The sequence below is a fragment of the Macrotis lagotis genome, chromosome X (genome assembly GCF_037893015.1).
Source record: "Macrotis lagotis isolate mMagLag1 chromosome X, bilby.v1.9.chrom.fasta, whole genome shotgun sequence".
Lineage (NCBI taxonomy): Eukaryota > Metazoa > Chordata > Mammalia > Peramelemorphia > Peramelidae > Macrotis > Macrotis lagotis.
The window spans coordinates 64,374,516-64,398,403 of NC_133666.1; the positions used below are offsets into that span (position 1 = coordinate 64,374,516).

The following is a 23,888-nucleotide window of genomic DNA, read 5'->3' on the forward strand; positions in this document are numbered from 1 at the left end:
GAAGAGCAAGTAGATCTATATAACTGGTTAATAGAGTATATGGAAAGGAGTAAAGTAGAAAAAGACAGGGAAGTTCAGGAAGAGTTTGAGATCAAACCGAAGACTTGATATTTGACTCTAGACAGGTTTAGGAGCCACTGCAGTTTCTTGAGTAGGAAACAACATGGTCAGATCTGTTCTTGAGGAAAACACTTTGGCATGTATGTGATGAAGACCTCGAAGGAGTGGTTGGTTAGACTGGAGAAATATGCCGCAGGAGCAACTGAGATCTTCAATGGGAGAGGGAGTCCTTTTTGAAGTATTCTTTAGAACATAAAAAAAGAATAAATCTGTACTCTTTCCCCTGGCCCCCATTAAAAAACAAAACAAAACTGACTTCTCTGAAGTCAGTAAGGCATTGTTTTTTTTTCCTTTCACTACCAAAATATTTCTGTTCAAAGACAGGAATATAGTTGAGCTCTTTATTTCCGAAATTATCAAGTTTATATTGAAAGGTATTTTTATCTTGAAATGAATAATATTGTTTGGTTTCTTGTCGAAAACTCTTGCTCTCTCAGTTCTGTGATCTCCCTTTTACTGCTGTAGGGGGCCTCTTCTTACACTTTAGCAGGTGGACTTGTTTGAGTGCTGGGGGGGGAAGCCAAAGCTTGACAGTCAAGTTGGGCTTAGTTCAGGGGAGGGCCACTAGGACTCAAACGAATCTTCTGCTTCCTCTGACAAGAGGGGTGGCCAAAGCAAATAACAGTGATGATCTGAGGTGACTTTTTATGTAGCTCTTTAACTTTCCTAACCTCAATTGTCTCATTTGAGCTTCTACCCAACTTCTGAGTTGGATAGGGCAGATTAAAGTTATCTTTGGTGTGCAAATGAGAAAATAGAAACTCAGAATTCCAATGATTTGCCTTTCAGAACCCAGCTTTTAAATGTTAAACGTGGAATTTGAATCCAGGTCCGCTTGATCCCAATTCATTCCCTTCTTACTGGAGGGAAAATTTTCAGATCTTTATGCATATACACAGTGATGCCAGTAATGTGCTCATGACAAATAAGTCTGCAGTAGTATTACAAGTAAGCCCAGGAGGATTGAATTAGCAAATTCTTAGCAGTTAATTTTATTGTTTTTTCTTCAAGATAATAATACTGAACGAGTCACCTATATAGATTAGAGAACATATTAAAAGAAATATTCATTGACCTTCTTGTCCATCCAGATTAGTCTGACTTCCCTGTATATTAATCGCAGTTATATTGTTGGTAATGGTAGAGATAATTAATGCTACACATTAAGTAAGAAGCAATGATTGATTTTGATTCTCCTTTGCTTATCAGTTTTGCTAAGTGCTGGCCTTTAATTTGCACCTGAAACTCCTAAACAGGTCTATGTTTTTCAGTTTCTCCTTGAACTAATGGAATAAATACATTTATTGATTTCTGAATGAACTTTGTTAATGTATTTAATATGACTTTCTCTAATGTTGTGATTATATATTTTCCTATTTTTTTGTCAGTTAAAAAGAACATCGACGTCACAGAAGAAAAGAAGGTTGCTCCCAAGAAGAAAGTTAAAGAATTGAGAATTTTGGATGGAAAAACTGCTCAGAATCTCTGTATGTAAATCATTCTTTTGGTTCCTCTTCTCTCCCCTCCCCATTTTTACTAAATGCTTTAAAGAAAACTGAATTCATAACTTCATTAAACTGCCAATTATCAGCTTTAACCTATTTTGTTAGTTTCCTTGAATATTCTTGTCTTCCAACTTATTTTAGTCTGTAACTTTCCATGGAGAAGGGGTTTTCTTTAAGATCATTAAAAATCATCTATAATAATAGCTAATTTGTGAAAAAATTCTTACACATGTTAAATGATCCTAAAAGATGCCTTTAGGAACTTACCTTTCCTGCCTTCGTTGTGCAGTATTTGTCTCAGTTCTACTGCCTTTAAATTCTGTTCTCTTTCTCTAAGACACATGTAGGTGATCCCACTGCATAGATGCCCAACTTTCTGGGGTTTTTTTCTATACACACAGTGGATTCTGTGTTCACAATGTAGGCTCTTCTTTGAAACCTAATCTTTGGAACCAGCCCATCCACAATTCGCAAGAGCAAACGTGTCATTGGTGCTGTCTTTATTGATGCACACATCAAAGTCTTTAATCTAGTATAATTTTGAGTTTGGGGCCAAATTATGCTCAGTGGAATATATTTTGATCAAGTGGCTAAATAGATTTGTGCTCATAGAATTACTAAGGGATTCATTTTTAATATTTCAACAAAATTTATTTATAATGATTGCAATTCTATATCAAAGACCATTTCATCAAGGAATTCTTATGCGAGAAAGATGACTTTCAGTATAGGAGCATTCTCTTGGATTCTCCCAGTAACTGAATTGGAAATATTGTGACTGGGCTCATTTGGGAGACATACTTTCATGCATCAGTATTTAGTGGATTATATGAGTTTTGCAGTTTCTCATTAATATTTCTTATGGTCATACTTCTAATTGACCTTTGAAATCTAACTTTACTTTAGATTACTTTGAAAATTGAGAACTTTTATTTTCCCAGATAATGAAATTAATTGCTTGACTAGTGCATTTCTCAGCTCTAAGGAATGCTTTCCAAACTTCCAACATAAATTGATGTTCAATAGAAAACCAAATGTGAAATGGGATTGCAGAAAAAAAATTATTCTGAGAAGCTGTGGCACTTTTATTCATATAATTTGCAAATGGTTATAGGAAGACATAATGATATGTGTCCAGTAAAATAAATGCTTTACAGAAGAAATGGTGACTCCAAGTAGAAAGCAGCTAAGAGCACTCTGAGGAGCCCCAGGAGGGATGCACCCAGCATTCACTTTTCAGTTGCCTTGAATTTTTCGAGGGAGAAGAATTGTAGCACTAATGATATGGTTCCCTCCAGCCTGAGAAAAAGTAACTGGGCCATTATCTCTCAATCAGTTGGAGCTCCTTCTTTGAGCTGAAAGGAGACACTCTAGAAACAGAGGCCTTCTCAGTTTGGCTTCCTTTGTGGTAAATATATGACCTTGGGCTCTGAGACTGCAGCATTTGTCTTGGACTGCCAAGATAACACATTGGCTGGTAACAACAGCTTTTAATAATTGTGGAGATTATGATTAGAAGTAGCTATTTCTTATGTGATCACTATGAAACCAAAAATGAAATTTGCATTGGGAGATTTAGCTTTTAATATTGAGATTAATTGTTATTAAATCTCTTGTTTAGCTATCTTCCTGGGTTCTTATCGCATGTCTTATGAAGATATAAAAAACATCATTCTGGAGGTGAATGAAGACATGTTGAGTGAGTCCTTAATTCATGTAAGTTAAACAGCTGATTTATGCTTCATTCATTTTGGGATAACTTTTTTCTAGGTTATTGGTTGTTACCTTGTAGAGGGAAACATTGTCCAATTAATACTGAATTGAGAATATCTTAGAACATTTCTCTAATTATGCACATGTAGCTGGATTTTTTATTTCTGGAAAAGTTAATTTCTGAGTATACTCTCTACCTCTGTCCCTATAGTCCTGCAATGCTTGTTTACCTAAAGTATGGAATGATACAAAGTTACTTTGTGATCCATTTATGTTCAACCCTTGTAAATACGCTCTCTCCCTCTGTCCTTGGTATGCTACAACTCTCATTAACTAGTGTAGCCCTCCCTCTGTCTCTATGGTAATACAGTCTTCATTAACCTAAGGTATCAAATCAAGCAATATGATTTCATGATTTAATTTATATACAGACCTCCCTCCCTCTGTCCCAATAGAAATACAACCTTTGTAAGAAACATCAGTTCATGATTCATTTATACCCATACCTTCTAAGTACAATCCCTCCAACTATATTCAACCTTAATTAGCTACAGCATTGGCTAAAGGCTCATTGTTTTCATGGTCATCCTATATCCATGCCTTCTCTCTAAGTGGGTTTCTTTTACCTATCTAAAGAGTTACAAGTATTCTTTCCTTGTAGGGATGTATACAATTTAATGTTCTTGACTAACATTTTTTTCCCCTTTCCACTTACCTTTTTTTTTTTACATATCTCCTGAGTCTTGAATTTGAAGACTGAATTTGCTTTTCAGTTCTGATCTTTTTATCAGAAAATTTTGAAAGTCATGTATTTCATTGAAAACCATCCATTCACCTAAAAGAATATGCTAAGTTTTGCAAGATAATTGATTCTTGATTGTAATCCAAGGTCCTTTGCCCTCTGTAATATCTTATTCCTGTCCCTCTGATCCTTTAATGTCAAAGCTAGTAAGTCCTGTACAATTCTTATTGAGGTTGCTTGGTATTTAGATGTCTTCTGTTTTGACTGCTTGCAGTATTTTTTCCTTTTAACTGAGAATTCTGAAATTTGACTAAATATTGCTTCGAGTTTTTATTCTGGAATCTATTTCTGGAGGTGATCATTGGAAGTAATAACTATCAAGAGGTTTTTCCACAGGTGGAAGGAAGACTTTCTCCTCCTTTTCTTCCCACCCTTTCCTCTTGGTTTGTTTCTTTGGAGACATAAGGATATGATACCATGATGTCACTTTGTAGACTTTACCACTTTAGTGTGATCCAGAGAGTCTCCTGGCATCTGACACCTTACATTTGTATTTTAAGTCCCCTGACGCTCCAACTCTTTAATTGGGAATCTGAAATTGCATCATGACTTAGCTTTCTGGGCATGGAACTATTTTTAATGAGCTTTGTACAGTGTTTCTCTTATTTTTATTAATGTTCATTTAAATGACAGTTATACTTTGATACATGCTTTTGTGAATTAAATATAGCAGAAAACCAATCTCTGCATGATAGAATTAGTATTTTTGTACACCACCTGGATATCAGTAATAATTTCCTACTATATCCTTTTAAATATTTAACTCTAAGCTCTCCTTGCAATGGTATTTCTGGCCCTCATGCTATTGCTGGCTATCTTTCTTTTCCCTTTTGCAGCATCCTTCTGTTATGTTCTCTGACCCAAGTATTGGACAAGCATTGTTCTTTATTATGCTTAGACTGAATCTCCTAATTAAAACCTACTTGCCCTTTCAATTAGCCTTTGAATGTGGCAACAGGAAAGACATAATCTTCCTAAACTTAGTTCTCAGTGTTGCTTCCAGAGTTACATAGAAGAGTATCTTTGTCTAATCTTCCTAAACTTGGTTCTCAGTGTTGCTTCCAGAGTTACATAGAAGAGTATCTTTGTCTAATCTTCCTAAACTTGGTTCTCAGTGTTGCTTCCAGAGTTACATAGAAGAGTATCTTTGTCTAATCTTCCTAAACTTGGTTCTCAGTGTTGCTTCCAGAGTTACATAGAAGAGTATCTTTGTCTAATCTTCCTAAACTTGGTTCTCAGTGTTGCTTCCAGAGTTACATAGAAGAGTATCTTTGTCTAATCTCTCTTTGTATAATAACTGTTCCTCTGCTGAGGAGAAAGTGGGCCAGAATGAAGTGATCATAAAGTAAGAAACATATTGGAAACACAGAATGATACACACAATTTTGTTACTTATATAAATTATAGTGTGATGAGTTATAAATGATTGTTATTAAGAATAAGGTCAATAGACCTTCACACAGGGAAGAAATCCTTGTGGCTTAGTTTGATTGGAGAACTTTTATGATATGATACAGCTAACACCATGTACGGAGCACTGATAAAACCTATTGGGTTTAGCCAATTACCACATTGAGAAACACTGTGGTTCTTGCTGTTAAGGAGATCACAAAATTCACAGTATCATTTGATGAGTTCTAGTTCACAGTATCAAGTGGTAAATGTATTCGAAATTTATAAAACAAGTAACTTTTGGGGGGGGGGACATCTTTGTGGAAGAAATTGCATGTGAGGTGATCTTTTAATCTGGATAGGAATTGATCAGATGAAGTGGAGGGGGTGAGTCAATCCAGAATTATGGGAAAATTCTGAGCAAGGTTATGGAGGTGTAAGTGTACAGTGTGGGTTTGGATGCAGAGATTAGACTGATTTAATTGGTTATTAGAGTACATGGAGAAGAGTGATAGGCTGGGTGCCTGGAGAGTGAGCCTGTTACCAACTTGTAGCAGGAATTGCACTTTATTTGAGGCAATATGAGGTCCCTGAAGAATCTTGAAGAAATTAAATCTGTCCATAGAGATGGGATTGGATTTAGGGTTGCATTGATAGAGACAATTCCCAGGTGAGGAAATGCTTTCTGTCAATACAGATGGGTTGTCTGTGATCTTTAGTCTGAAAGAGTTGCCTAGAACACTGCCTGGTTAAATGATTTGCTTACAAGGAAGATTATATATATATATATATATATATATATATATATATATATATATATATATATATATATATTAGATATATACATCAAACGTATTATTCTGGTAAAAGAATAAAAGATGGATTAAATGAGCGACTTGTTAAGTGGTCTTCCTGGATGAGGTGGGATTTGCATTTGTCCTCGAAAGAGAAACAACAGCTTTCATATCTCTGAGACATGTAGGAAGTAGCCTCTTAGGTCAAGTCTATTGTATTTAGAAATGTCTAAGATGTGATATTAGTGTATTAATTTGACCCATGTGGTTAACAGATTAGAAATCTTTGAATGTCAACCTAAAGATTTTTGATGATCTGAAGATATTTGCAGAGTCCTAAAGATGTTATAAAAAGGAGAACAAAATAAGACAGTATTTCAGGAATTTGTCTTTTGGTGTCATATCAAATGGATTGGAGGGGAGACAGTAGAGTCGAGCAAATGAGTCAAAATGTTGTTGCAATATTCCAGGAGATTAAGAATTATGCCATAAATGGAAGAAGTTTTACAATGGAAGAAGTAATATGTGTGTTTTTTTGAATCCTGGGAGTTGGGAATAGGTATGATGCTGAGTCAAAAGTGGATTAAAAAAACATTCTGAAATTTCAAGCCTGGGTAACAGCAAGAAATGTGGAAGCTATGATAGGGAGTGGGTATTTATTTGAGGTGATAAGTAGAAGGTGGAGGTTTTATACATATTGAGTTAGAGGTAATAGAGAGGCACTGTAGCAGAAATTTGTGATGGGCAAGTAGAAGTCAGCTTTGGAGAGCTTTTGGAATCCTAGCACCAGAGATTTAGGACCAGGAGGGAATTTAGGAAATATCTAATCTAAGCTCCCTTCTTTTCCATATGAGAAAATTTGAACCTGAAGTCATTAAATCACTTGTCCAAGATCACACAGATAATAGCAGACCTTTGACTCCTAATTCACCTGACCATGGAAGTGATGATTGACACTATGAAAATGGGTGAGTATATTGGAAAAGAGGGATGAGAGAAGAGCTTTGGGGAACATGTTAGTTTTTGAAGTTCAGAGAGGAGATGGAAGAATGGTCTGAAGGGCAGAAGAACTAGGTCACTGTACTGTGGTGGATGGCAAAGGGATACTGGGTAGAGCACAGTATGGAGGGGTCCATATGGGATACTGGATAGAACACAATAAAGTCAAAGGAAAACATTTTCTTTTTTACCTGTGATTTCTTGGAATTTATGCAGTTCAATATATACCTTCCAGCTCTTTTCGATTCAAAGCTACATACTAGGCCTGTGGATTTCATAAATGAAACTTACACTTATTCTAAATCCTTTGACTCCTAATTTAGTAACTTTTTTTAGAAGTAGCTCTACCTCTACCGGACGTGTGTTTGTGTGTGTGTGTGTGTGTGTGTGTGTGTGTGTGTGATTTGTTCACTGTCCCTTCTCTCACATTCTTTCCTCTTCTTCCTTCCATCACTACAAATGAACCACCGTCTTTACTCTCCAGGGTGTTCATTCTGTGCCTGAGCAGAAGAGAAATAAAACCCCTGGGCTTTTCTTTCATATCTGGACCTGGAGAAATACCTCCATGGAGGATATCTTGTCACTGTTACTTATGAATGGTCTCGTTACTTTCCGTTCCTGTTTGCAGATGATGCACATTTGTGGGGGACACATTACTTCTCTGAAGCCCATGTGGTTGTACAGCACAGCTGCATCAGGGCAGCAACTCAACCTTGCGGCATGAATCTTCTCCAGATTTGGTATCGCATATAAAGTCAAATCACATGATCTTTTAAATCCATTGCTGAACAGAAGCAAAACAGACAGAACTGAAAGTCATATAACCCTTTGTTTAGCATGCAGGTCTTAATGTACCCAAATTATCAAAAATAGGTGACTATCTCTTTGACATTAGGGAGGAAAAAAGTTTCTCAATAACCCTCAGTTAATGAATTTTAGAGCATAAATATTCTTACAACCAGTTTTACATTCTATATAATTTTTCTTACATTCATGGTTAATAATGCTGATTTTTCCCTCCTCCTCAATCCATCTTTCCAATTATGACTCTAAGTCAGTTCTTCAACTTTTATGAAGTGCCTACTGTGTGCCAACTGAATGTTGGGTAATGCAAACAAAGCCAAAAAGAGCGAGGACGATACTGTGCCTGGGAATGTTATGATGTTCAGAGGAATGTTCTCTGGTGGGAAATGCTGAAATAATAATCCTGGGCTCCCTCTTTAAATTGAGGATCTGGGAGGAACTTAGCAATGTCTACCCTCTACCCTCTCCAATCAGAGAGAGTGAGAGGGCCTAGGGTCACGTGCAACTGAGGAGGTATGAATTTCAGAATTGCTATCATCTTGTTAGATGATGAGATTCTAAAGAGTAAAGAACACTGAAGTTGTCTGTGTGTATCTTTCTGTCTACGTCTGTATGTCTGTCTATCCATCTCTTTGGAAGCAAAGATGCTGAATATATCAATGGAGCCAATAATGCTAATCGGGTTGTAGAACTGAAGTGCTTTTTTTTGGTTAAATGGGAACTTTTATTAACTATGTTCATTTTCATGGTTCTTTAGGGGAAAATGAAACATTGGCAATAATAGTAACAATTAGATGTTTTTCCAGTTCATCATCATAGTGAAATGTGTAATTAATTACTTTTAATGAGATGATAAAAATATGAAAAGCATCCTGTCTAAATACTGTGAGTGTTTTCCTTTTCTTGCTTTCAAACTTCTGAATTCATTGGTCTTTTGTAGCTTCTCTTGGCTTCCTTCCTAGTATTTCTCTTTGACCCAAAAAATCTGTCTTTGTTTTCTTGAGTTCTTTGACGTACCTCTCTGTTCAATTTTACTCCTTCATCTCTGTTAAGAATCTTTAGAACTAATGCAGCATGTTGTAGAGAAAAGAACCCTGGATTGAATGGTGAAGGACCTCAGTTCTGCTACTAGTTCTACTAATGACATTGAACGAGTCACTTTTCCTCTGGGGACCTGAGTACCATAATCTTTTAAATGAAGGAGTTGCATCCAATGGCTTCTGAGGTCACTTCAAGCTCTTTTAAATCTTTGGTCCTATGAAATAAATCACTTTGTCCAGTAACAACCAAGTGTCTGTCCCTTCTTACCTTTACTGTTCTCTTTTTTAACCAGTGCTGCCTTTTTGGGTGAGGAAGGGATGAGTGCTGTTATCCTTACTTCTTAGCACAGTGCTGGGCCCAAGGAGCAGCGTTTAAGTGCTTGTTCACTAACCAACTGATATATTTCCCCTGAATCCTGCTGATAAGCTGTTCAACAACATCAAGAAATTAAAGTAGGATTTTTTCTTAAATATTTTTTGAGAAATATAGCACTACAAAGATGAGCCAATACGTCCTGAGATTGATCACAGCTTAGTAAAGTTAGAAGGAGCTAGAAAGAAGATGGAACCATCATTTGCCATGTTCGTGTCTAGGAGGGATGCCCGGATCTGACTACTCATGAGCACACAACCTCTATGATAGAAGTCATATGCAAAATAGCTGTCCAGTACAGTACTCTGTGATCAATGTGGTGTAGAAAGAGGAAAAGTTAGGGAGTTGGATCTTCTGAGGCTTCATGGATGCAATGGCATTTTCTATTAAAGGATTTCACCAAACAGATATAAGGGGAACAGGAAGCTTTGGAATGTTTTGGGACTACTAGGAATCATGCAGGCAAATCCATCCTTTGCCCTCCTGGCAGGGGAATGTGGAAAATACTTAATACTTATGTTGTACACCAAGAAAGGTGTGATTTATTTGACTCAAACTCCCAAAATGATATGTTTCTGCCCTTAATTCCTCTCCTTTTTGACCAGCCTATTATTTCCTTCCCTTAGTCTCTTCCATACAGCATGGGTGACTGGTAGCAAGCTTTAGTTCTTTTCTTCCACCTTTATTGCAGTTATGGGATGTCATTTCTTTTGCTGTTATGCCCAATCTCCATTTCATAGTACACTTGCGTTGAATTCCCAGTCCTTGTACTCAAAACTGTTGAAACTCAGCAAGTTCCCTGGAGTGGTAGCAGTAGTAAGACTTGAAAATGTCTTGCATTTGAAAATGCCTTGCAATGAATATTACAGCTTAGAAAGTACTCTCTGTTGTTTGGATTAATAGGGTGTATGGGCATAGGAGCCAAGCTTCCATATGCTGTATCTCACTGGTGGTTGGAGATTGGGGAGCACTCTTTTATCTGTGTGGGTGGAAAGGCAAACTCTGAGAACTCTCATCTTAAATACCAGCTGTAAGTGGGCCTTCTCCTTCCCACTCAAAGATTACAGTATAGACATTGTCCTTGCTAGGGAGCATTTCTACCAAACCAGAATGCTTTATCTATAAGGCCATGAGACAATGTGGGTCAGTCTCGTAGAGAGCTGGTTGTGTTGTCTGGAACTCCTCAACAAGCTATCACCAACTCCCAGTGCCTCAGGATTCTTCTGAAGACCATCAACTGAAGAGTTTCTCCTCTCAGGGATGATATGCCCTGGAAGAAGAAAATTTCCTTTCCATATTTCCGTATACTGTGAAATCATATTTGTTGGGGGGGGTTCAGTCATGTCTTATGTGTTTGTGACCCCATTTGGGGTTTACAAGGCAAAGATATTAGACTGATTTGCCATTTCCTTTTCCAGTTCATTTTACAGATGAGCAAATTGAGGCACACAAGGAAAAGTGCTTCACCCAGGGATACGTAACTAGTGTCCAACTCCAGATTTGAACTTAGGAAGATGAGTTTTACATCATAGTGCCATCTCCTTTTACATATAAAGTTCATTCAAATCAGATTTCACTTTTTTATCTTCATCACTTTTGTCTCTTTTTTTCAAGTGAGTGGAGAGCAGTGAAAATGCTTTTTTAAAAAATCCTTGATTTCAGAAATTTTAATGGTAGTATTTAAAAAGTCATAGAAATACAAATTTAATATTTTATTTTCAGTAATAATTATAAGAACCATTGAAAGTAAAGTTTTGAAACATTTGATATTAATGTAAGGAAAAAATTAATGACTTGTTTACAAAGCTGCTTGTTATTATTTTTACTACCCCTGAAGACTCTCAGAAGAAACTAGCAATTCTGAAAGAAAAGCTAGTAGCTCTTAAATTGCAAATATCCCCAGTCAAATATTATATAAAGTACAGCATATAATTATGAATTGGGAAGACCAGTGGGTACATTGGTTTGGGTTGGTATTTCTGTTACTAGGTTTTGTAGTTCCCAGTTTTACTAGTTTATTGTTGGTAAACAGTTTACTTTTTATTTAATTTTTTATTGAGCAACTAGATCACACAGTGGATAGAGTATCAGTCTTAGAGTCACGACTAATCAAATCTGGTGTCAGACACTGGGCACTCACTAGCTGTATGACCTTGGGTAAGTCACTTAACCCTGACTGCCTCATAACCAGGGCCTTCTCCACTCATCCTGATTCATATCTGGCCACTTGATCCAGATGGCTTTGGAGGAGAAAGTGAGACTGGTGCAATCCTTTCCTCTCTACATAACTCCAAATCACTTGCTTGTCATGGCATCATCTCCCTGATGTCATGGTCTTCTTTGAGATGATGAAGCATAAATGTCATCATCATCATTATTTGGATGTTTATCATAAAAACCAAACTCCAGAAGCTTAGTGATGCTATCTTTGTTGTCAGATAAGCGTGCCTATTGTTTTTGAGATCCTTATAGTATTCAGTTTCTGGTGAGGGTTCTTAGATGTGATTACTTGTACTAGGAAACAGTCTCTACCATCATTTGACTTTCTGCCAAAAGGGAAGAGAAATCCTGAGCACCATCACCAAACAGTAGTCAAAAATATCTCAATTATGTTAACTAGAATTAGGTCAAAGCCCTTGATAATTATGAAGGCAGCGAGATAATTTTTTTTTTTCTTGAATGGTTAAAGAAATCTGGTGTAGGGGAGAATTGAGTTTGGCGTCCAGTTCTGTTAAATTTGCATAGTAAAAGATTCAGTTGACATTCTCAGTGGCTTGTTTGGTCTTTTCAAAGTATAGTCAGTCAAGATATCATTGCAGGATAGTGAATAAGGCATTTGGGATAGAGTGAGGTGTTTGTAAAGGTGAATAGTTTGAGGAAAAGATTGATGTGAGATGAGAAAGAGAACTGAATGTACAAGAGTTTGGACCTCATTTTGGGGAGAAATAGAAAATTCTAAAGATGTATACCCCGACCGCCACCCCCTATACATAATCTAAGAGGAAGTAGCACTTAGAGCTGGGTGGTACAGGGATGGGGGGAGCTAAATAAAAGCATGGATTTGGAGAATGGAGCTGCACTGTGTATGTGGGAATAGCAAGGAGCTTGAAGCTCCTAGATTGGTGAGTACATGGAGGAGAGTAATGTGATACAAGATTGGAAGGTGATCAGTCATCAGTGCCACATGCTGCAGGCATGCCAGGAAGGATACAGATTTGAGAAAAGGCCAATTGTTTCAGTAGGTCTTTTAAGAAGGTGTCCTTGGATGGTGCAATGGATAAGAGCACTAACCTTGGAGTCAGAACAGGAATCCGAATCCAGCCACAGATACTTGACTCCATACTAGATGTGTGACCTTGGGCAAGTCACTTAACCCTGAGTGCCTCATATCCATCACCCTCTCCAGTTGTACTGATTCCTATCTGGTCCCTGAACCCAGTTGGCTCTAAAGGAGAAAGTGAGACTGGCGACTTCACACAACATCCCCCTTACTCAAATCCAATTCATGTGCTTGTCATGGCATTACCTCCCTGATGTCTTCCTTAAAAATGAAGGATAAGTCTTATTATTTTTGCCCCATTAGTTGTTTTTACTGGAAGCTAGACAACTTGATTAAATTTCTTGGAGATCTTTCTTGCCTTTTCCTGTGATTAAACTTAATATTTTTTAACTATTATAAAATACCTTTAATGATTATTGCTTTATAACATAGTTTGTGGTCCATAAAAGCTGTTCTACCTTTATTCCTACTTTAAAGAAAAAAATCGGGGTGGCTAGGTGGCGCAGTGGATAAAGCACCGGCCCTGGAGTCAGGAGTACCTGGGTTCAAATCCGGTCTCAGACACTTAATAATTACCTAGCTGTGTGGCCTTGGGCAAGCCACTTAACCCCGTTTGCCTTGCAAAAACTTAAAAAAAATCCTTAGAGGTTATAGGTCTTTTGCAAAGTCAGATAAATTATGACATTATTTTGTCTCATTTTATAAAGTAATTCTCTGGTTATTTGGTATAGCACAAGATGAACAAAATTTATTAAATGTCATAATTTTTGTCATTCTGAAATAATCATCCATGACCAAATAAATGACGTCCAATGATTTAAGCTATCTTTTATTTCTGTATAGATTTTCTTGTTTTTGTATATATTTTGAGTATGTCATCTGACAGATATTTAATGGATCTTAAAATTATTATGAATGAAATTTCTTTTCACTTGTCAAATGGTATTTTTAATAAATGGAAAGTCTGATCATTTTTGTGTGTTTATTTTATTTTCTGGTACTTGCCTGAAGTTATTCATTGTTTCTGCACAAAGAAAATTAATTATATCTAAGATAAGAATGGAAACCATTAAATGGGGGGGGGCTTTGTCTCCACTTTCTATACAAAGGGTTTGATATCAGAGATCTATTAACAATTAAAATACAGGAGGTCTCAAAAGTCTTAGTAAAGTTTTCAGCATTAGTAACTTAATTATGTTCTTAAGACTCCATTTAAAATTCTTTATTGAAACACCACTTTTTGATTAGAATTTTTATTGTATTGTAGTCAACAAAAGATTGTTCAATGTTTCTGCTTTTCCATATACTTTGTTGGCTAAATAAGAACATAAGAGAACACTAAATAACAGTGTTAAAGTGTGTATGTCAAACAACAAATCATAAAAAAAAAAACAATAGTTTAATTTTCTCAAAGAAAACTACAGTGAGCCAATATACTGGAATGTTTGGAATGCAGCCAAAGCAGCAGTCTTTGGGGGAAAGTTTATATCACTAAACACTTTCAGCAACAAACAGAGAAAGCAGAGCATTGGTTATACAACTAAAAAGCCTGATAAACATTAAAATAACAATACATAAAAAATTTCTGGTAATCTGATTAAAACAGAAGGAGATCCAATTACTAATATCAGAATGGGGAAAAAATTCCAACAAATGAACAAGTAAATGAAGCCATTAGAAATGATTTTGCACAACTACATTGCTATGAAACTGATAATTTAAATTAAATGAGTGAATATTTTTAAAAATATAAGAAGATAAAAAGAATATAAAAATATAAGAATCCCAGAATAAGAAATAGAGGATTTAAATAAACAAATCTCTGCCATGAATGAGCTGCCCAAAGAAAAAAAAATTCCCAGTACTACCTGGATTTGCAAATGAATTCTATTAAACATCCTATTAACAATTAATTGCATGAATATGAACTTAAGAAATTCTCCCAAAATCTTTCTCTGACCTAAATCTAATCTTAGTACGTAGACCTGGTAGAATCAATGTAGAGAAAATAAACTGTAGACCACAACTATAATAAGCATCAGTGCAAAAATATTTAAATAAAATATTAGCAAAGAGGCTGCAGCAACATAGCTGAATGGTGTATCCAGTTTGATTTTATAACAAAAATGAAGTGTTCAGTATTAAGAAAACTATAATAGACAAGAATAAATAAAAGTATATGTTAATGTCAGTTGGTACAGGAAAAAACTTGTCAAATTTTTCATCCATATTTAATACCCATTTGTCTTGAAAAAATAGAAAGAGAAATAGATAATAATGGTAAATAATATCTGTCTGAAGAACCAGCATTATATGTAATGGGGATAAATTAGAGGCCTTTCTAATGAGATTAGGAGTAAATCAAAGATTTCCTTTAAAACCATTTTTTTAGCATAGTACTAGAAATACTAGTTCTAGCAATCAGAAAAATTAAAAGAAATTGTGGGGAAAATGTAGGAAAAGAAGAAAAAATGATGAGATGTCTTTCCAAATGACATGATAGTTTATTTGCAGAACACCTTAGTTAAATATTAAGAGATTTCTGAGAAGTTACAGAAGATAAAATTAACTGGAAGGGAATAAGCATTTATGGAGCACCTACTATGTGTCAAAAGCTATGTTAATTACCTTACACATATTATTACCTCCAGGATCAACTATTAAGGACTTTGTTTTGCATTTAAAACCCTTCATAACTTTCCCTCTTGCTACTTCTCCTTTTCTTACACTTGATTCCTGTCTTGTCACCTGGCTTTACATTGGCATTCTGGCAGGCCAGGAGTGTCCGTCCCTCATCTTTTCTGGACCCCCTCCCTCCTCGATTCCTCCCCTTGTAAAATTATCTTTGTATCTTGCTTCTTTGCTCCTGATTATTTATATGTTGACTCCCCTGTTAAAGAATATGATTATTGAGAACAGGAAATGGTTTTATCTTTCTCCATATCCCTAGCGCTTATCTCATCATAACCACTGACTAAGTGATGATGTTGGTCCTTTGTTCTCGAAGAAGGTCATGGCATCAGGGAGGTGATGCTATGACAAGCACATGAATTGGATTGGAGTGAGGGGGGCTGTGCTAAGTCACTAGCCTCACTTTCTCCTCCAGAGACATCTGGATCCTATGGCCAGATAGAAATCAGGATGACTAGAGCAGACCTTGGATGTGAGGCAAGTAGGGTTAAGTGACTTGACCAGGGTCTCACAGTAAGTGTCTGAGGCCAGATTTGAATTCTGGTCTTCCTGATTCCATCCACTGTTCCAAATAGGTGCCCATTACTACATGCTTATTGACTGACTGACTGCCAACAGGGCATTGTGGAGTCTCTGTTGTTCAAATTCCAAACTGTATCTTGTGTTCTAATAATTGTCCCTCCTCTCCCATATAGTCCTGATCCATCCCTACACAGACCTAACTTTGAAGGTAGTCCAGAATTCTTTTTATCTTATTTGTTAGTTGCTTCCCTTCTTTTTCTTGTCTTTCTTCTATTCAAAATTCTCTTCCATTGTTGTTAGCCCTCCCCTTTTAAAAATAATGTGACTTTAATTGTAAAATACTTAGCAAAGTGTCATATACATAGTAGGCACTATACAAATGTTGGCTATTATTATTTTTATTGTTGTTGGAGGAAAAAATCCTATTTATTGAATGACCTGACCTGCTGTGTTGAAGATGGTGAGACAAGTGTGAAATCCCACTGGTATTTTCCAATGCTATCTTGGCCCACTATCTTGGGTATGTTGGGTACTAAGCAATTGATTTTTATGGTGTTCAGCAAATGTTATTGAGAATCTATTCTGCTTTTTTGCCATTTCATTGTTTTACATTTAATATTGGCAGAATCTCCTGGATGAATGAATGTTAGAATAAATCTGTATTTCTGTTTTTTTAAGAAATGAAGCAATTGCTATTATTGATATTATATCTCTTTGAAACCTGATGCCCCAGGTTAGATACACTGATATGTGCTACTATCAATTTACAGAGTTGGAATATTGCTTCTAGGAAATTATTTTAAATAAGAGTAAATTTAAGGTTTGATTTATAATTTTTTTCTCTTTGTTCACCTAGTTAGCTCACCTTGAATTCATAAATTCATTTTTCTAATTTTAATTTACTAATTCAACTTTACTCCAATTTCCTTTAAACTTGAATATTTCCTAAAGAGGTGTGGCTAATTTTTAGAAATACCAGAAGAAAGCCATAAAAATGTTGACAGGACATAGTGTATCTGCATAGGCTCAAAGTTTTTCAGCCAGTAGTAGTGGACTTTCAAATGTGCCTTTATTTGTGGCAGTAGGGATGGTATTAGTTTAGGAATTATATTATCTTCCTTTGGGAAATCTTGCTGAGGAAGCTCCATTGATATAATGAGACTTACTTGGGACTTATATATATATATAGTGTCTTTGGAAGTCTTCAAGGATACAGAGAATTTAAGTGATACATGGTCTTCTAGCTATTATGTGTCTGAGGCAAGAAGAGAACTCTTACATTGCCCTGATTTTAAGAGGAGGGGGAATGTCATGTAGATATTTAAATATTTACAGAAGATAGACAAAATAAATACACAGCATTTGCAAGAAGCACTAAGGTCTCAGTTGGAGACTTCATTTAACAAGTGGTACTAGAGCTGAGCCTAGAAATAAAGCAGAAATTCTAAGAGATGGGAGTGAAGATTACACATTTTGGAGGCATAAAGGACAGCCAACAGGAAGGCAAAGAGATGGGAGATGAATCATGGGAGGACCAGCAAGAATGCTAGAATAGTTTGACCATAGAGTGCAGGAAGGAGAATAACATTGCCAGCTTTTTTCTTTCTATCCACAAGATTTAACACTGGATCTGGCATAGACAATAGTGCTTGATAAATGCATATTGACTGTTTGACTTAACCTTTCTGGGTCTCAGTTTTCTCATCTGTAAATGAAGGGAGCTGAACTAGATGGCCTTTGGGGATTGAGGTCCCTTCCATTTCTGAATCGCCGATTGATTTTCCTTGTTTTATGTTGCACAATCATGGAGCAGAGGCAGCTTTTCAGCATTAGCACGATAGCAGTCAAGTGAGGTGGTGTGAATAGGGGACTGCTGAGGATCTCTGAATATGGCCATATTTTCAGTCCAGTGTTCCAAGAGGACACTTTCTTTATATTTGCAGATTTCCCATTTGGAGCGATTTGAATATGAATAGAGCTACCTATGATTTTGGAAGAGTGTTCCTCTTCCCTTACTGGAATGGATTTATTTGGACACCATGTTTTTACTGTTGTTGAACTTTGTGCCCCAGTCCTATCACTGTCAAATTGGGCTCCCCACTCCCCCACCCCCATTCTTTCTTTTAAAAAAAATTAGGTTTTTTTTTCAAGGCAATGGGGGTTAAGTGGCTTGCCCAAGGCCACACAACTTGGTGATTGTTAAGTGTCTGAGGTCAAATTTGAACTCAGGTCCTCCTGACTCCAGGGCCAGTGCTCTATCCACTGCACTACCTAGCCACCCCACCCCCATTCCTTCTTAAAGAAGTATGAGAAAGTGTGGCACATCAGATGATTGTTCTCTCCTGTTAATACCACAGCTTCTGAACACAGGCCCCCTATGATGAGGTTGAGATTTGTTTTTCTACTTCTAATAGAAATAAAATCTCTTGATTAATGAGCTATTTGAAACACTTTTTTAATAAAAAAAAGGAAATATACTGAAATATACTGACTGTTATTTTTACCATTCTGTGCTGAGAGTCTCTAGATGCAGATACATGGGCTAATTGCTTTTAGGTCATCAAAAGAGTATGACCATTGTTTGGGAGATTTTGAATTTCAATCCCCTAATTTAAAGGCTGCATGATGTGTCATTTTCTTTAAGCACAAACTGAGCAGAAGCAAAATAAAAGATGGTTGGCACCAAAAGTGTATTTTTTTGATAAATATCTTTTACTTTAATTATAAATCATAAAAAATAATTTAGAAATGATATATTCCTCTTACAAATAAGATCATGACATTTGTGGAAGTTGTTTTACATGCATAATATATTCAATTACTTTTCTTAATTACTGGAGTTGTAAACCTGTATTAATATAGAATTCAGAATTAGAAAGCTTTGAGGAATTTAATTGAACTTAAATTAGAAAATGTTTAAGTCCCTTGTGTATTTGCTTGGACTGAAAAATGGATAGTCAGGTTTGAACCTAAGAGAGTGGAGAATGGACTGAACTTAGTGACTGAATATGAGAGACACAGGTGGTAGAGAAATAAAAACCAACTTGAGGTTACAAATGTACAGGGCTAATGACTTTTCTGTAGTATTTTAAAACTTGAAAAGCTCTTTTCTTTATATGATTCCTGTTAAGTAGATAATAGTAGCACTATTATTCCCATTTCATAGATGAGAAACTTGAAGCATAATTTTTCCATGAGCTCACAATCAGTAACTGTTGCATAATCATTTGATTGTGATCTTTCTTTTTTGAGTATTTTGTTTTTCCAACTGCATGCAACAGTAATTTTTACCAGTCCTTTTTGACAAGGTTTTGAATTTTACATTTTTCTCCTTTCCTTCTTTCCCTCCCTCTTCCCCCTGACAGGAAGTAATCTGTATACATTCTACATTCATAATCATGCTAAATGATAGATCTATACTGATTGTGTGTGAGAGAACTATCAAATCTTAATAGGAGAAAGAAAATAGAAAAAAACGACAATGCACAAGCCAACTTTTAAAAGTTGAAGTTAATAAAAACTGATCTGCATTAAAACTGCACAATTTCCTTCTCTAGATATGGATAGTATTTTCCATCAAATTGGAGCTATCAGTTCCCAGAGGCACAAAGCCAAAGAGCAGTACGATGAAGGGTAGCTCGTTCGAAGGGCAGGACACTCAGTGGATAGACATTAAAGGAACAGCAGAGGTCAGATTAGCACCAAGGTTTGATGACATTCCTTCATGTTATATTGAGATCCCCTTTAGTTGGACCAATATTACACAATGTTTGATATTAAAATGGAATATTGCCTTTAATTTTTTTTTTAATTTTCAGGACCGGATCTCCCTATCTTTGTATTCCAGAAGTTCATAGCATCTGTGTTATAAGGTAGAGGTACTATTCTAGTTTAGAACTTTTTAAATTATAAAGATAACTGGTCATACAAAACCTACAGTAAAAGATCGGGATGAGGGACTTTATGTATTCTCAAATATATACTAGGTATTCTTCTGGTCCCATTCTTGTCTTCGCATTGCCTCTCCTTCATTAAAATGACTTTTTGCTTCTTAGAATGCTACTCATCCTTCAAAGTCTATCCAGAGCGTCACTTCTTCCATGATACATTTTCTGATTCCGCCCAGCTTGAAATATCTCCTTCCTTGGTGCTTTCCTCTTGAAACTCCTATCTTCTTTTCTTCATCTATTCTCTTTCTCTTAGAGATCTTATCAGCTACCATGGTTTCACTTATCATCCAGATGACTCTGAGACCTATTTGTTTATCCCTGACCTCTCTGCTGACTCCTAGTTTCACATCTCAAACTGAATGTCCCATAAACATCTTAAACCCACCATGTCCAAAATTGAACTGATTATCTTTTCCCCAATCCTAAAATCTCTCCACTTCAAAACTTCCATATTACTGAGCAATATACCACCACCGTCTAGTAAACCAAACTTAAAAGGTACTTGATTTCTTCAATTCCTCACTCTTCATCACCTCCTGTATCAATCAGTGGTCAAGGTCTGGCATTTTTAGCTTTTCTCATGTACTCCCCCTTCTTTCATCTGATATTATTATCACTCTGCTCTAGACCCTTATCACTTCATACCTGGGTTATTCCAGTAAATATTGGTTGCTTTTCCTACCTCAACTATCTCACCTCTCCAATCTACCATATGCCGAGCTGTCAAGTTATTCTTCCTAAGACGCAGGTCTCGCCTTACCATTCATTCCCTTATTCGATAAATTCCATTGGTTCCTGGTTATGTCAAGTATCAAATATATTCCCTATTTGATTTTCAAAGCCTTTTAAAACCTGAACCCTTCCTACCTTTCCACTCTTCTTATAGCGTACTACCCTCTTGAGTACTCTGGGATCCAGTATTTGGCCTTTGCTATTCTCTTGGTTGGTTCATATTTTTTTTCAGGGTTTTTTTAGGTTTTTTTTTTCTTGTAAGGCAAATGGGGTTAAGTAGCTTGCCCAAGGCCACACAGCTAGGCAATTAGTAAGTGTCTGAGACTGAATTTGAACCCAGGTACTCCTGACTCCAGGGCCAGTGCTTTATCCACTGCACCACCTAGCCGCCCCGGTTCATACTTGACATACCATTTCATCTCCCAAACCTGAGTACTTACTGGCTGTTCTCAATGTCTCCTTTGTTGTCTTTTACTCCTGGCTTCCCTGGCTTGCTTCAGGTTTCATCTAAAGACTCCCCTTCTTCAAGAAACCTGTTGTACTCTTAGGGCCTTCCCTTTGAGCCTACCCCTCATTTGTCCTGTATACATTTTGTTTGTTTCCATGTTGTCTCTCCCTTTAGACTGTGAGCTCCTTGACGGTCTGGATTTTTTTGTCTTTCTTTGTATCTTCAATGCTTAGCACAGTGTCTGGACCATGGATAATTAATGCTTTAACCATCTTTTGATCCCTCATATTGTCTCAAAAAGTCTCTTATTCACACTAGCAATTCACGAAATATTTATTGAATTGGACTGAATAGATTTAATCATAAAGAACCCTTAATATTTTCTTCTCATCCTGGAATGACTTAATGAGATGATACGAGACAAGAAAGAAAGGTTATGTTTTGGCAAGAAGGAAAGAGCATCAGGGTTCAATACCTACACTAAACTAACCTTTAAGTGGGCAATTAACATTTAAAGAAAATAAAGTTTGGAAGTATTTGTGGAATAATTGCAGAAATAGGGAAAGTAGTTCAAGGTCCCTGTTTTGTTGAGAGGAATTCTTTTTTCCTCACACTGACAGTTTTTAGAAAATGGAGGTTGTGATCTCTAAGAGATGAAGAGAAAAATCTATTTGAATGGAGACAGTTTCCTTTTGGGGAGTATTAGGGGGCAAATTTCTTTGTTTACTTTTGGTCCTCAACTTCAATTCATCGATATTTTTCAGGCTGAAACTTGTAACCTTTTAAACCATCACCCTAAACTGGTTTTACATTTGCTGGACTTTAAGTAATAATATCTCAAGGCAAAAAGTGTCCAGGTAGGGTGCAGTCACCTCAAGGACTCTTCGGTGTCTTCCATTGGCTTGAAGAGGATGTCAGCAGCGGTGGCTTCAGGCAGTGGGCTGACTTCTTCCTTTGAAATTGCACTTTCCTCTTAAAGTAGGGAAGTCCGTCCTAATGCTGTAGCTATTTAGTGACAAGACTGATAATACTTAAATCTGTCTTTCTTGTCCTGCATCTCAGCTATTTTTGCTTGCCACATAGGTGTTTGCTTTATTATTAGCATGTTCTCAAGATTGCCATCAATTACTAAGGAATGTAAAAATGTGTAAGTAGTGTCAGGAGAGAGTTAGATGGTGCGATGGTTAAAGCACAGGAGCCGTAATACCCGAGTTGAGATTCAGCATCAAACATGGGCTAGCTGTGCAGCCTTGGTAAAGTCACTTAACTTGTGTTTGCTTCAGTTTCCGCCTTTGTAAAATAACAATAATAATAGCACCCATGACTCAAGGTTGTTTGAGCATCAGATAAGATCATATTTATAAGTTGCTTGGCACAGAATAGGCACTATATATTTTTCTTAGCCAGTCCTGTTGTTATTATTGTGGATTGGCCAGTGGTCATTAGTGGTGTAAGATTTGAGAGATAGCTGAGTCACTGACCACCAGTTCATACTTCTAGCCTTGCTAGAAACTTGAATGTACCACAAAAGCAAGGAAAGCCATTTTCTAGAGAGACCTTGCTAAGGGCATTGATAGTTGTACAGCATTTGTCTTATGAGAGAAATAGGTGTCTTGGCTGAGAAGAGATCTTGGCTCCATGATCAAGTTTATCTTAGTGGAGTTGCCAGGAAGAAAAGAAGAACATGGCTGGGCTTGCTGTGGCCCTTTAGAACTAGCCAAGGACCTGTTGCGTGGATTAACAGGAGCAGAGACAATGGGCTTGAGATCAATCTCCTTTCCCCTTGGGACTTTATCTATTCCATAGTCTTTGTTTTAGTAGTTAAAACTTATCATTGAGATAGAAAATTTGATTTATGTCTAATTGTTTTTTTCCCTAATTTTAATAACATTATCCCTAATCTTTCAAATTTAGTTTTCACTGTAGTGAAAATCACTCAAGTTATCCAAATCAGTCTTAGTTTTCCTTAATGGAATACTTCACAAAATTCCATTAACAACAAGCAAACAAAAAATGAATAATTTTCATGCATCAGCAAATATTTTGATTTTGAAAAGATAAGATGAGCCTTTTTCATATTTCCTTTTCCCATTCTCTGGACAAACAAATAAATCTTTAATCTTCACTCATCTTTTTTCTGAACATAAAACTCTGAATCTACCCTTTTCATTGCATAAAAAAGTCATATATTTGAATAATGCAAATTATTTCCATTCCCCAGATGATTTTACAGTTATGTATGTGTCCATATATTTCCTAAGTCATAGGCCGGCAGCAGTATCTTTAGCCTCGAGGGAAAGAAAAATGTAGGGAGATAGAAAAGGATGAAGGGAGGGGGAACCCAAAACATGAGCTGTAGAGAACTCTGGACCATCCTTGCCTTAGATGTTATTTGATCAAGGGCTTGCACCTATCCTAAATCTTCATGTTAGTGTCTGTCTCAGATTGTAATATCATGTTTGTAATCTATTGAAATTCTATCGAGGTTCCTCTCCTGTTGGTTGAAGGCCAACATGACAACAATTAGGTCCATCCCAGCGTCTAGGATTAGCTGGAGCTGTTCAAATGAATGAATCAATTTATATTCTCACAGGCACCAAACATGAGTATGCAGCAGATGTTATCATTTTTGCTTAATTCCCCATTAAACATCGGGATGCATTGTGTGCATAAACAGCACCATTTTGGATAATAGGGAATTTTCTTTAGGCCAAGTACATTTT

General features: G+C 36.4%; 1 protein-coding gene across 4 annotated transcripts in view; it reads left to right on the top strand.

Annotated features, from left to right (window-relative positions):
• The window catches only part of DIAPH2 (diaphanous related formin 2), an 857,560-nt gene that overhangs the window by 347,144 nt on the left and 486,528 nt on the right, over positions 1–23,888 (top strand). For all 4 annotated transcript variants that reach the window (XM_074205516.1, XM_074205517.1, XM_074205518.1 and 1 more), the window contains 2 exons: positions 1,509–1,607; positions 3,247–3,341. In XM_074205516.1, the coding sequence (XP_074061617.1) occupies positions 1,509–1,607; positions 3,247–3,341 (194 nt within the window). The remainder of the gene's footprint in view (positions 1–1,508; positions 1,608–3,246; positions 3,342–23,888) is intronic.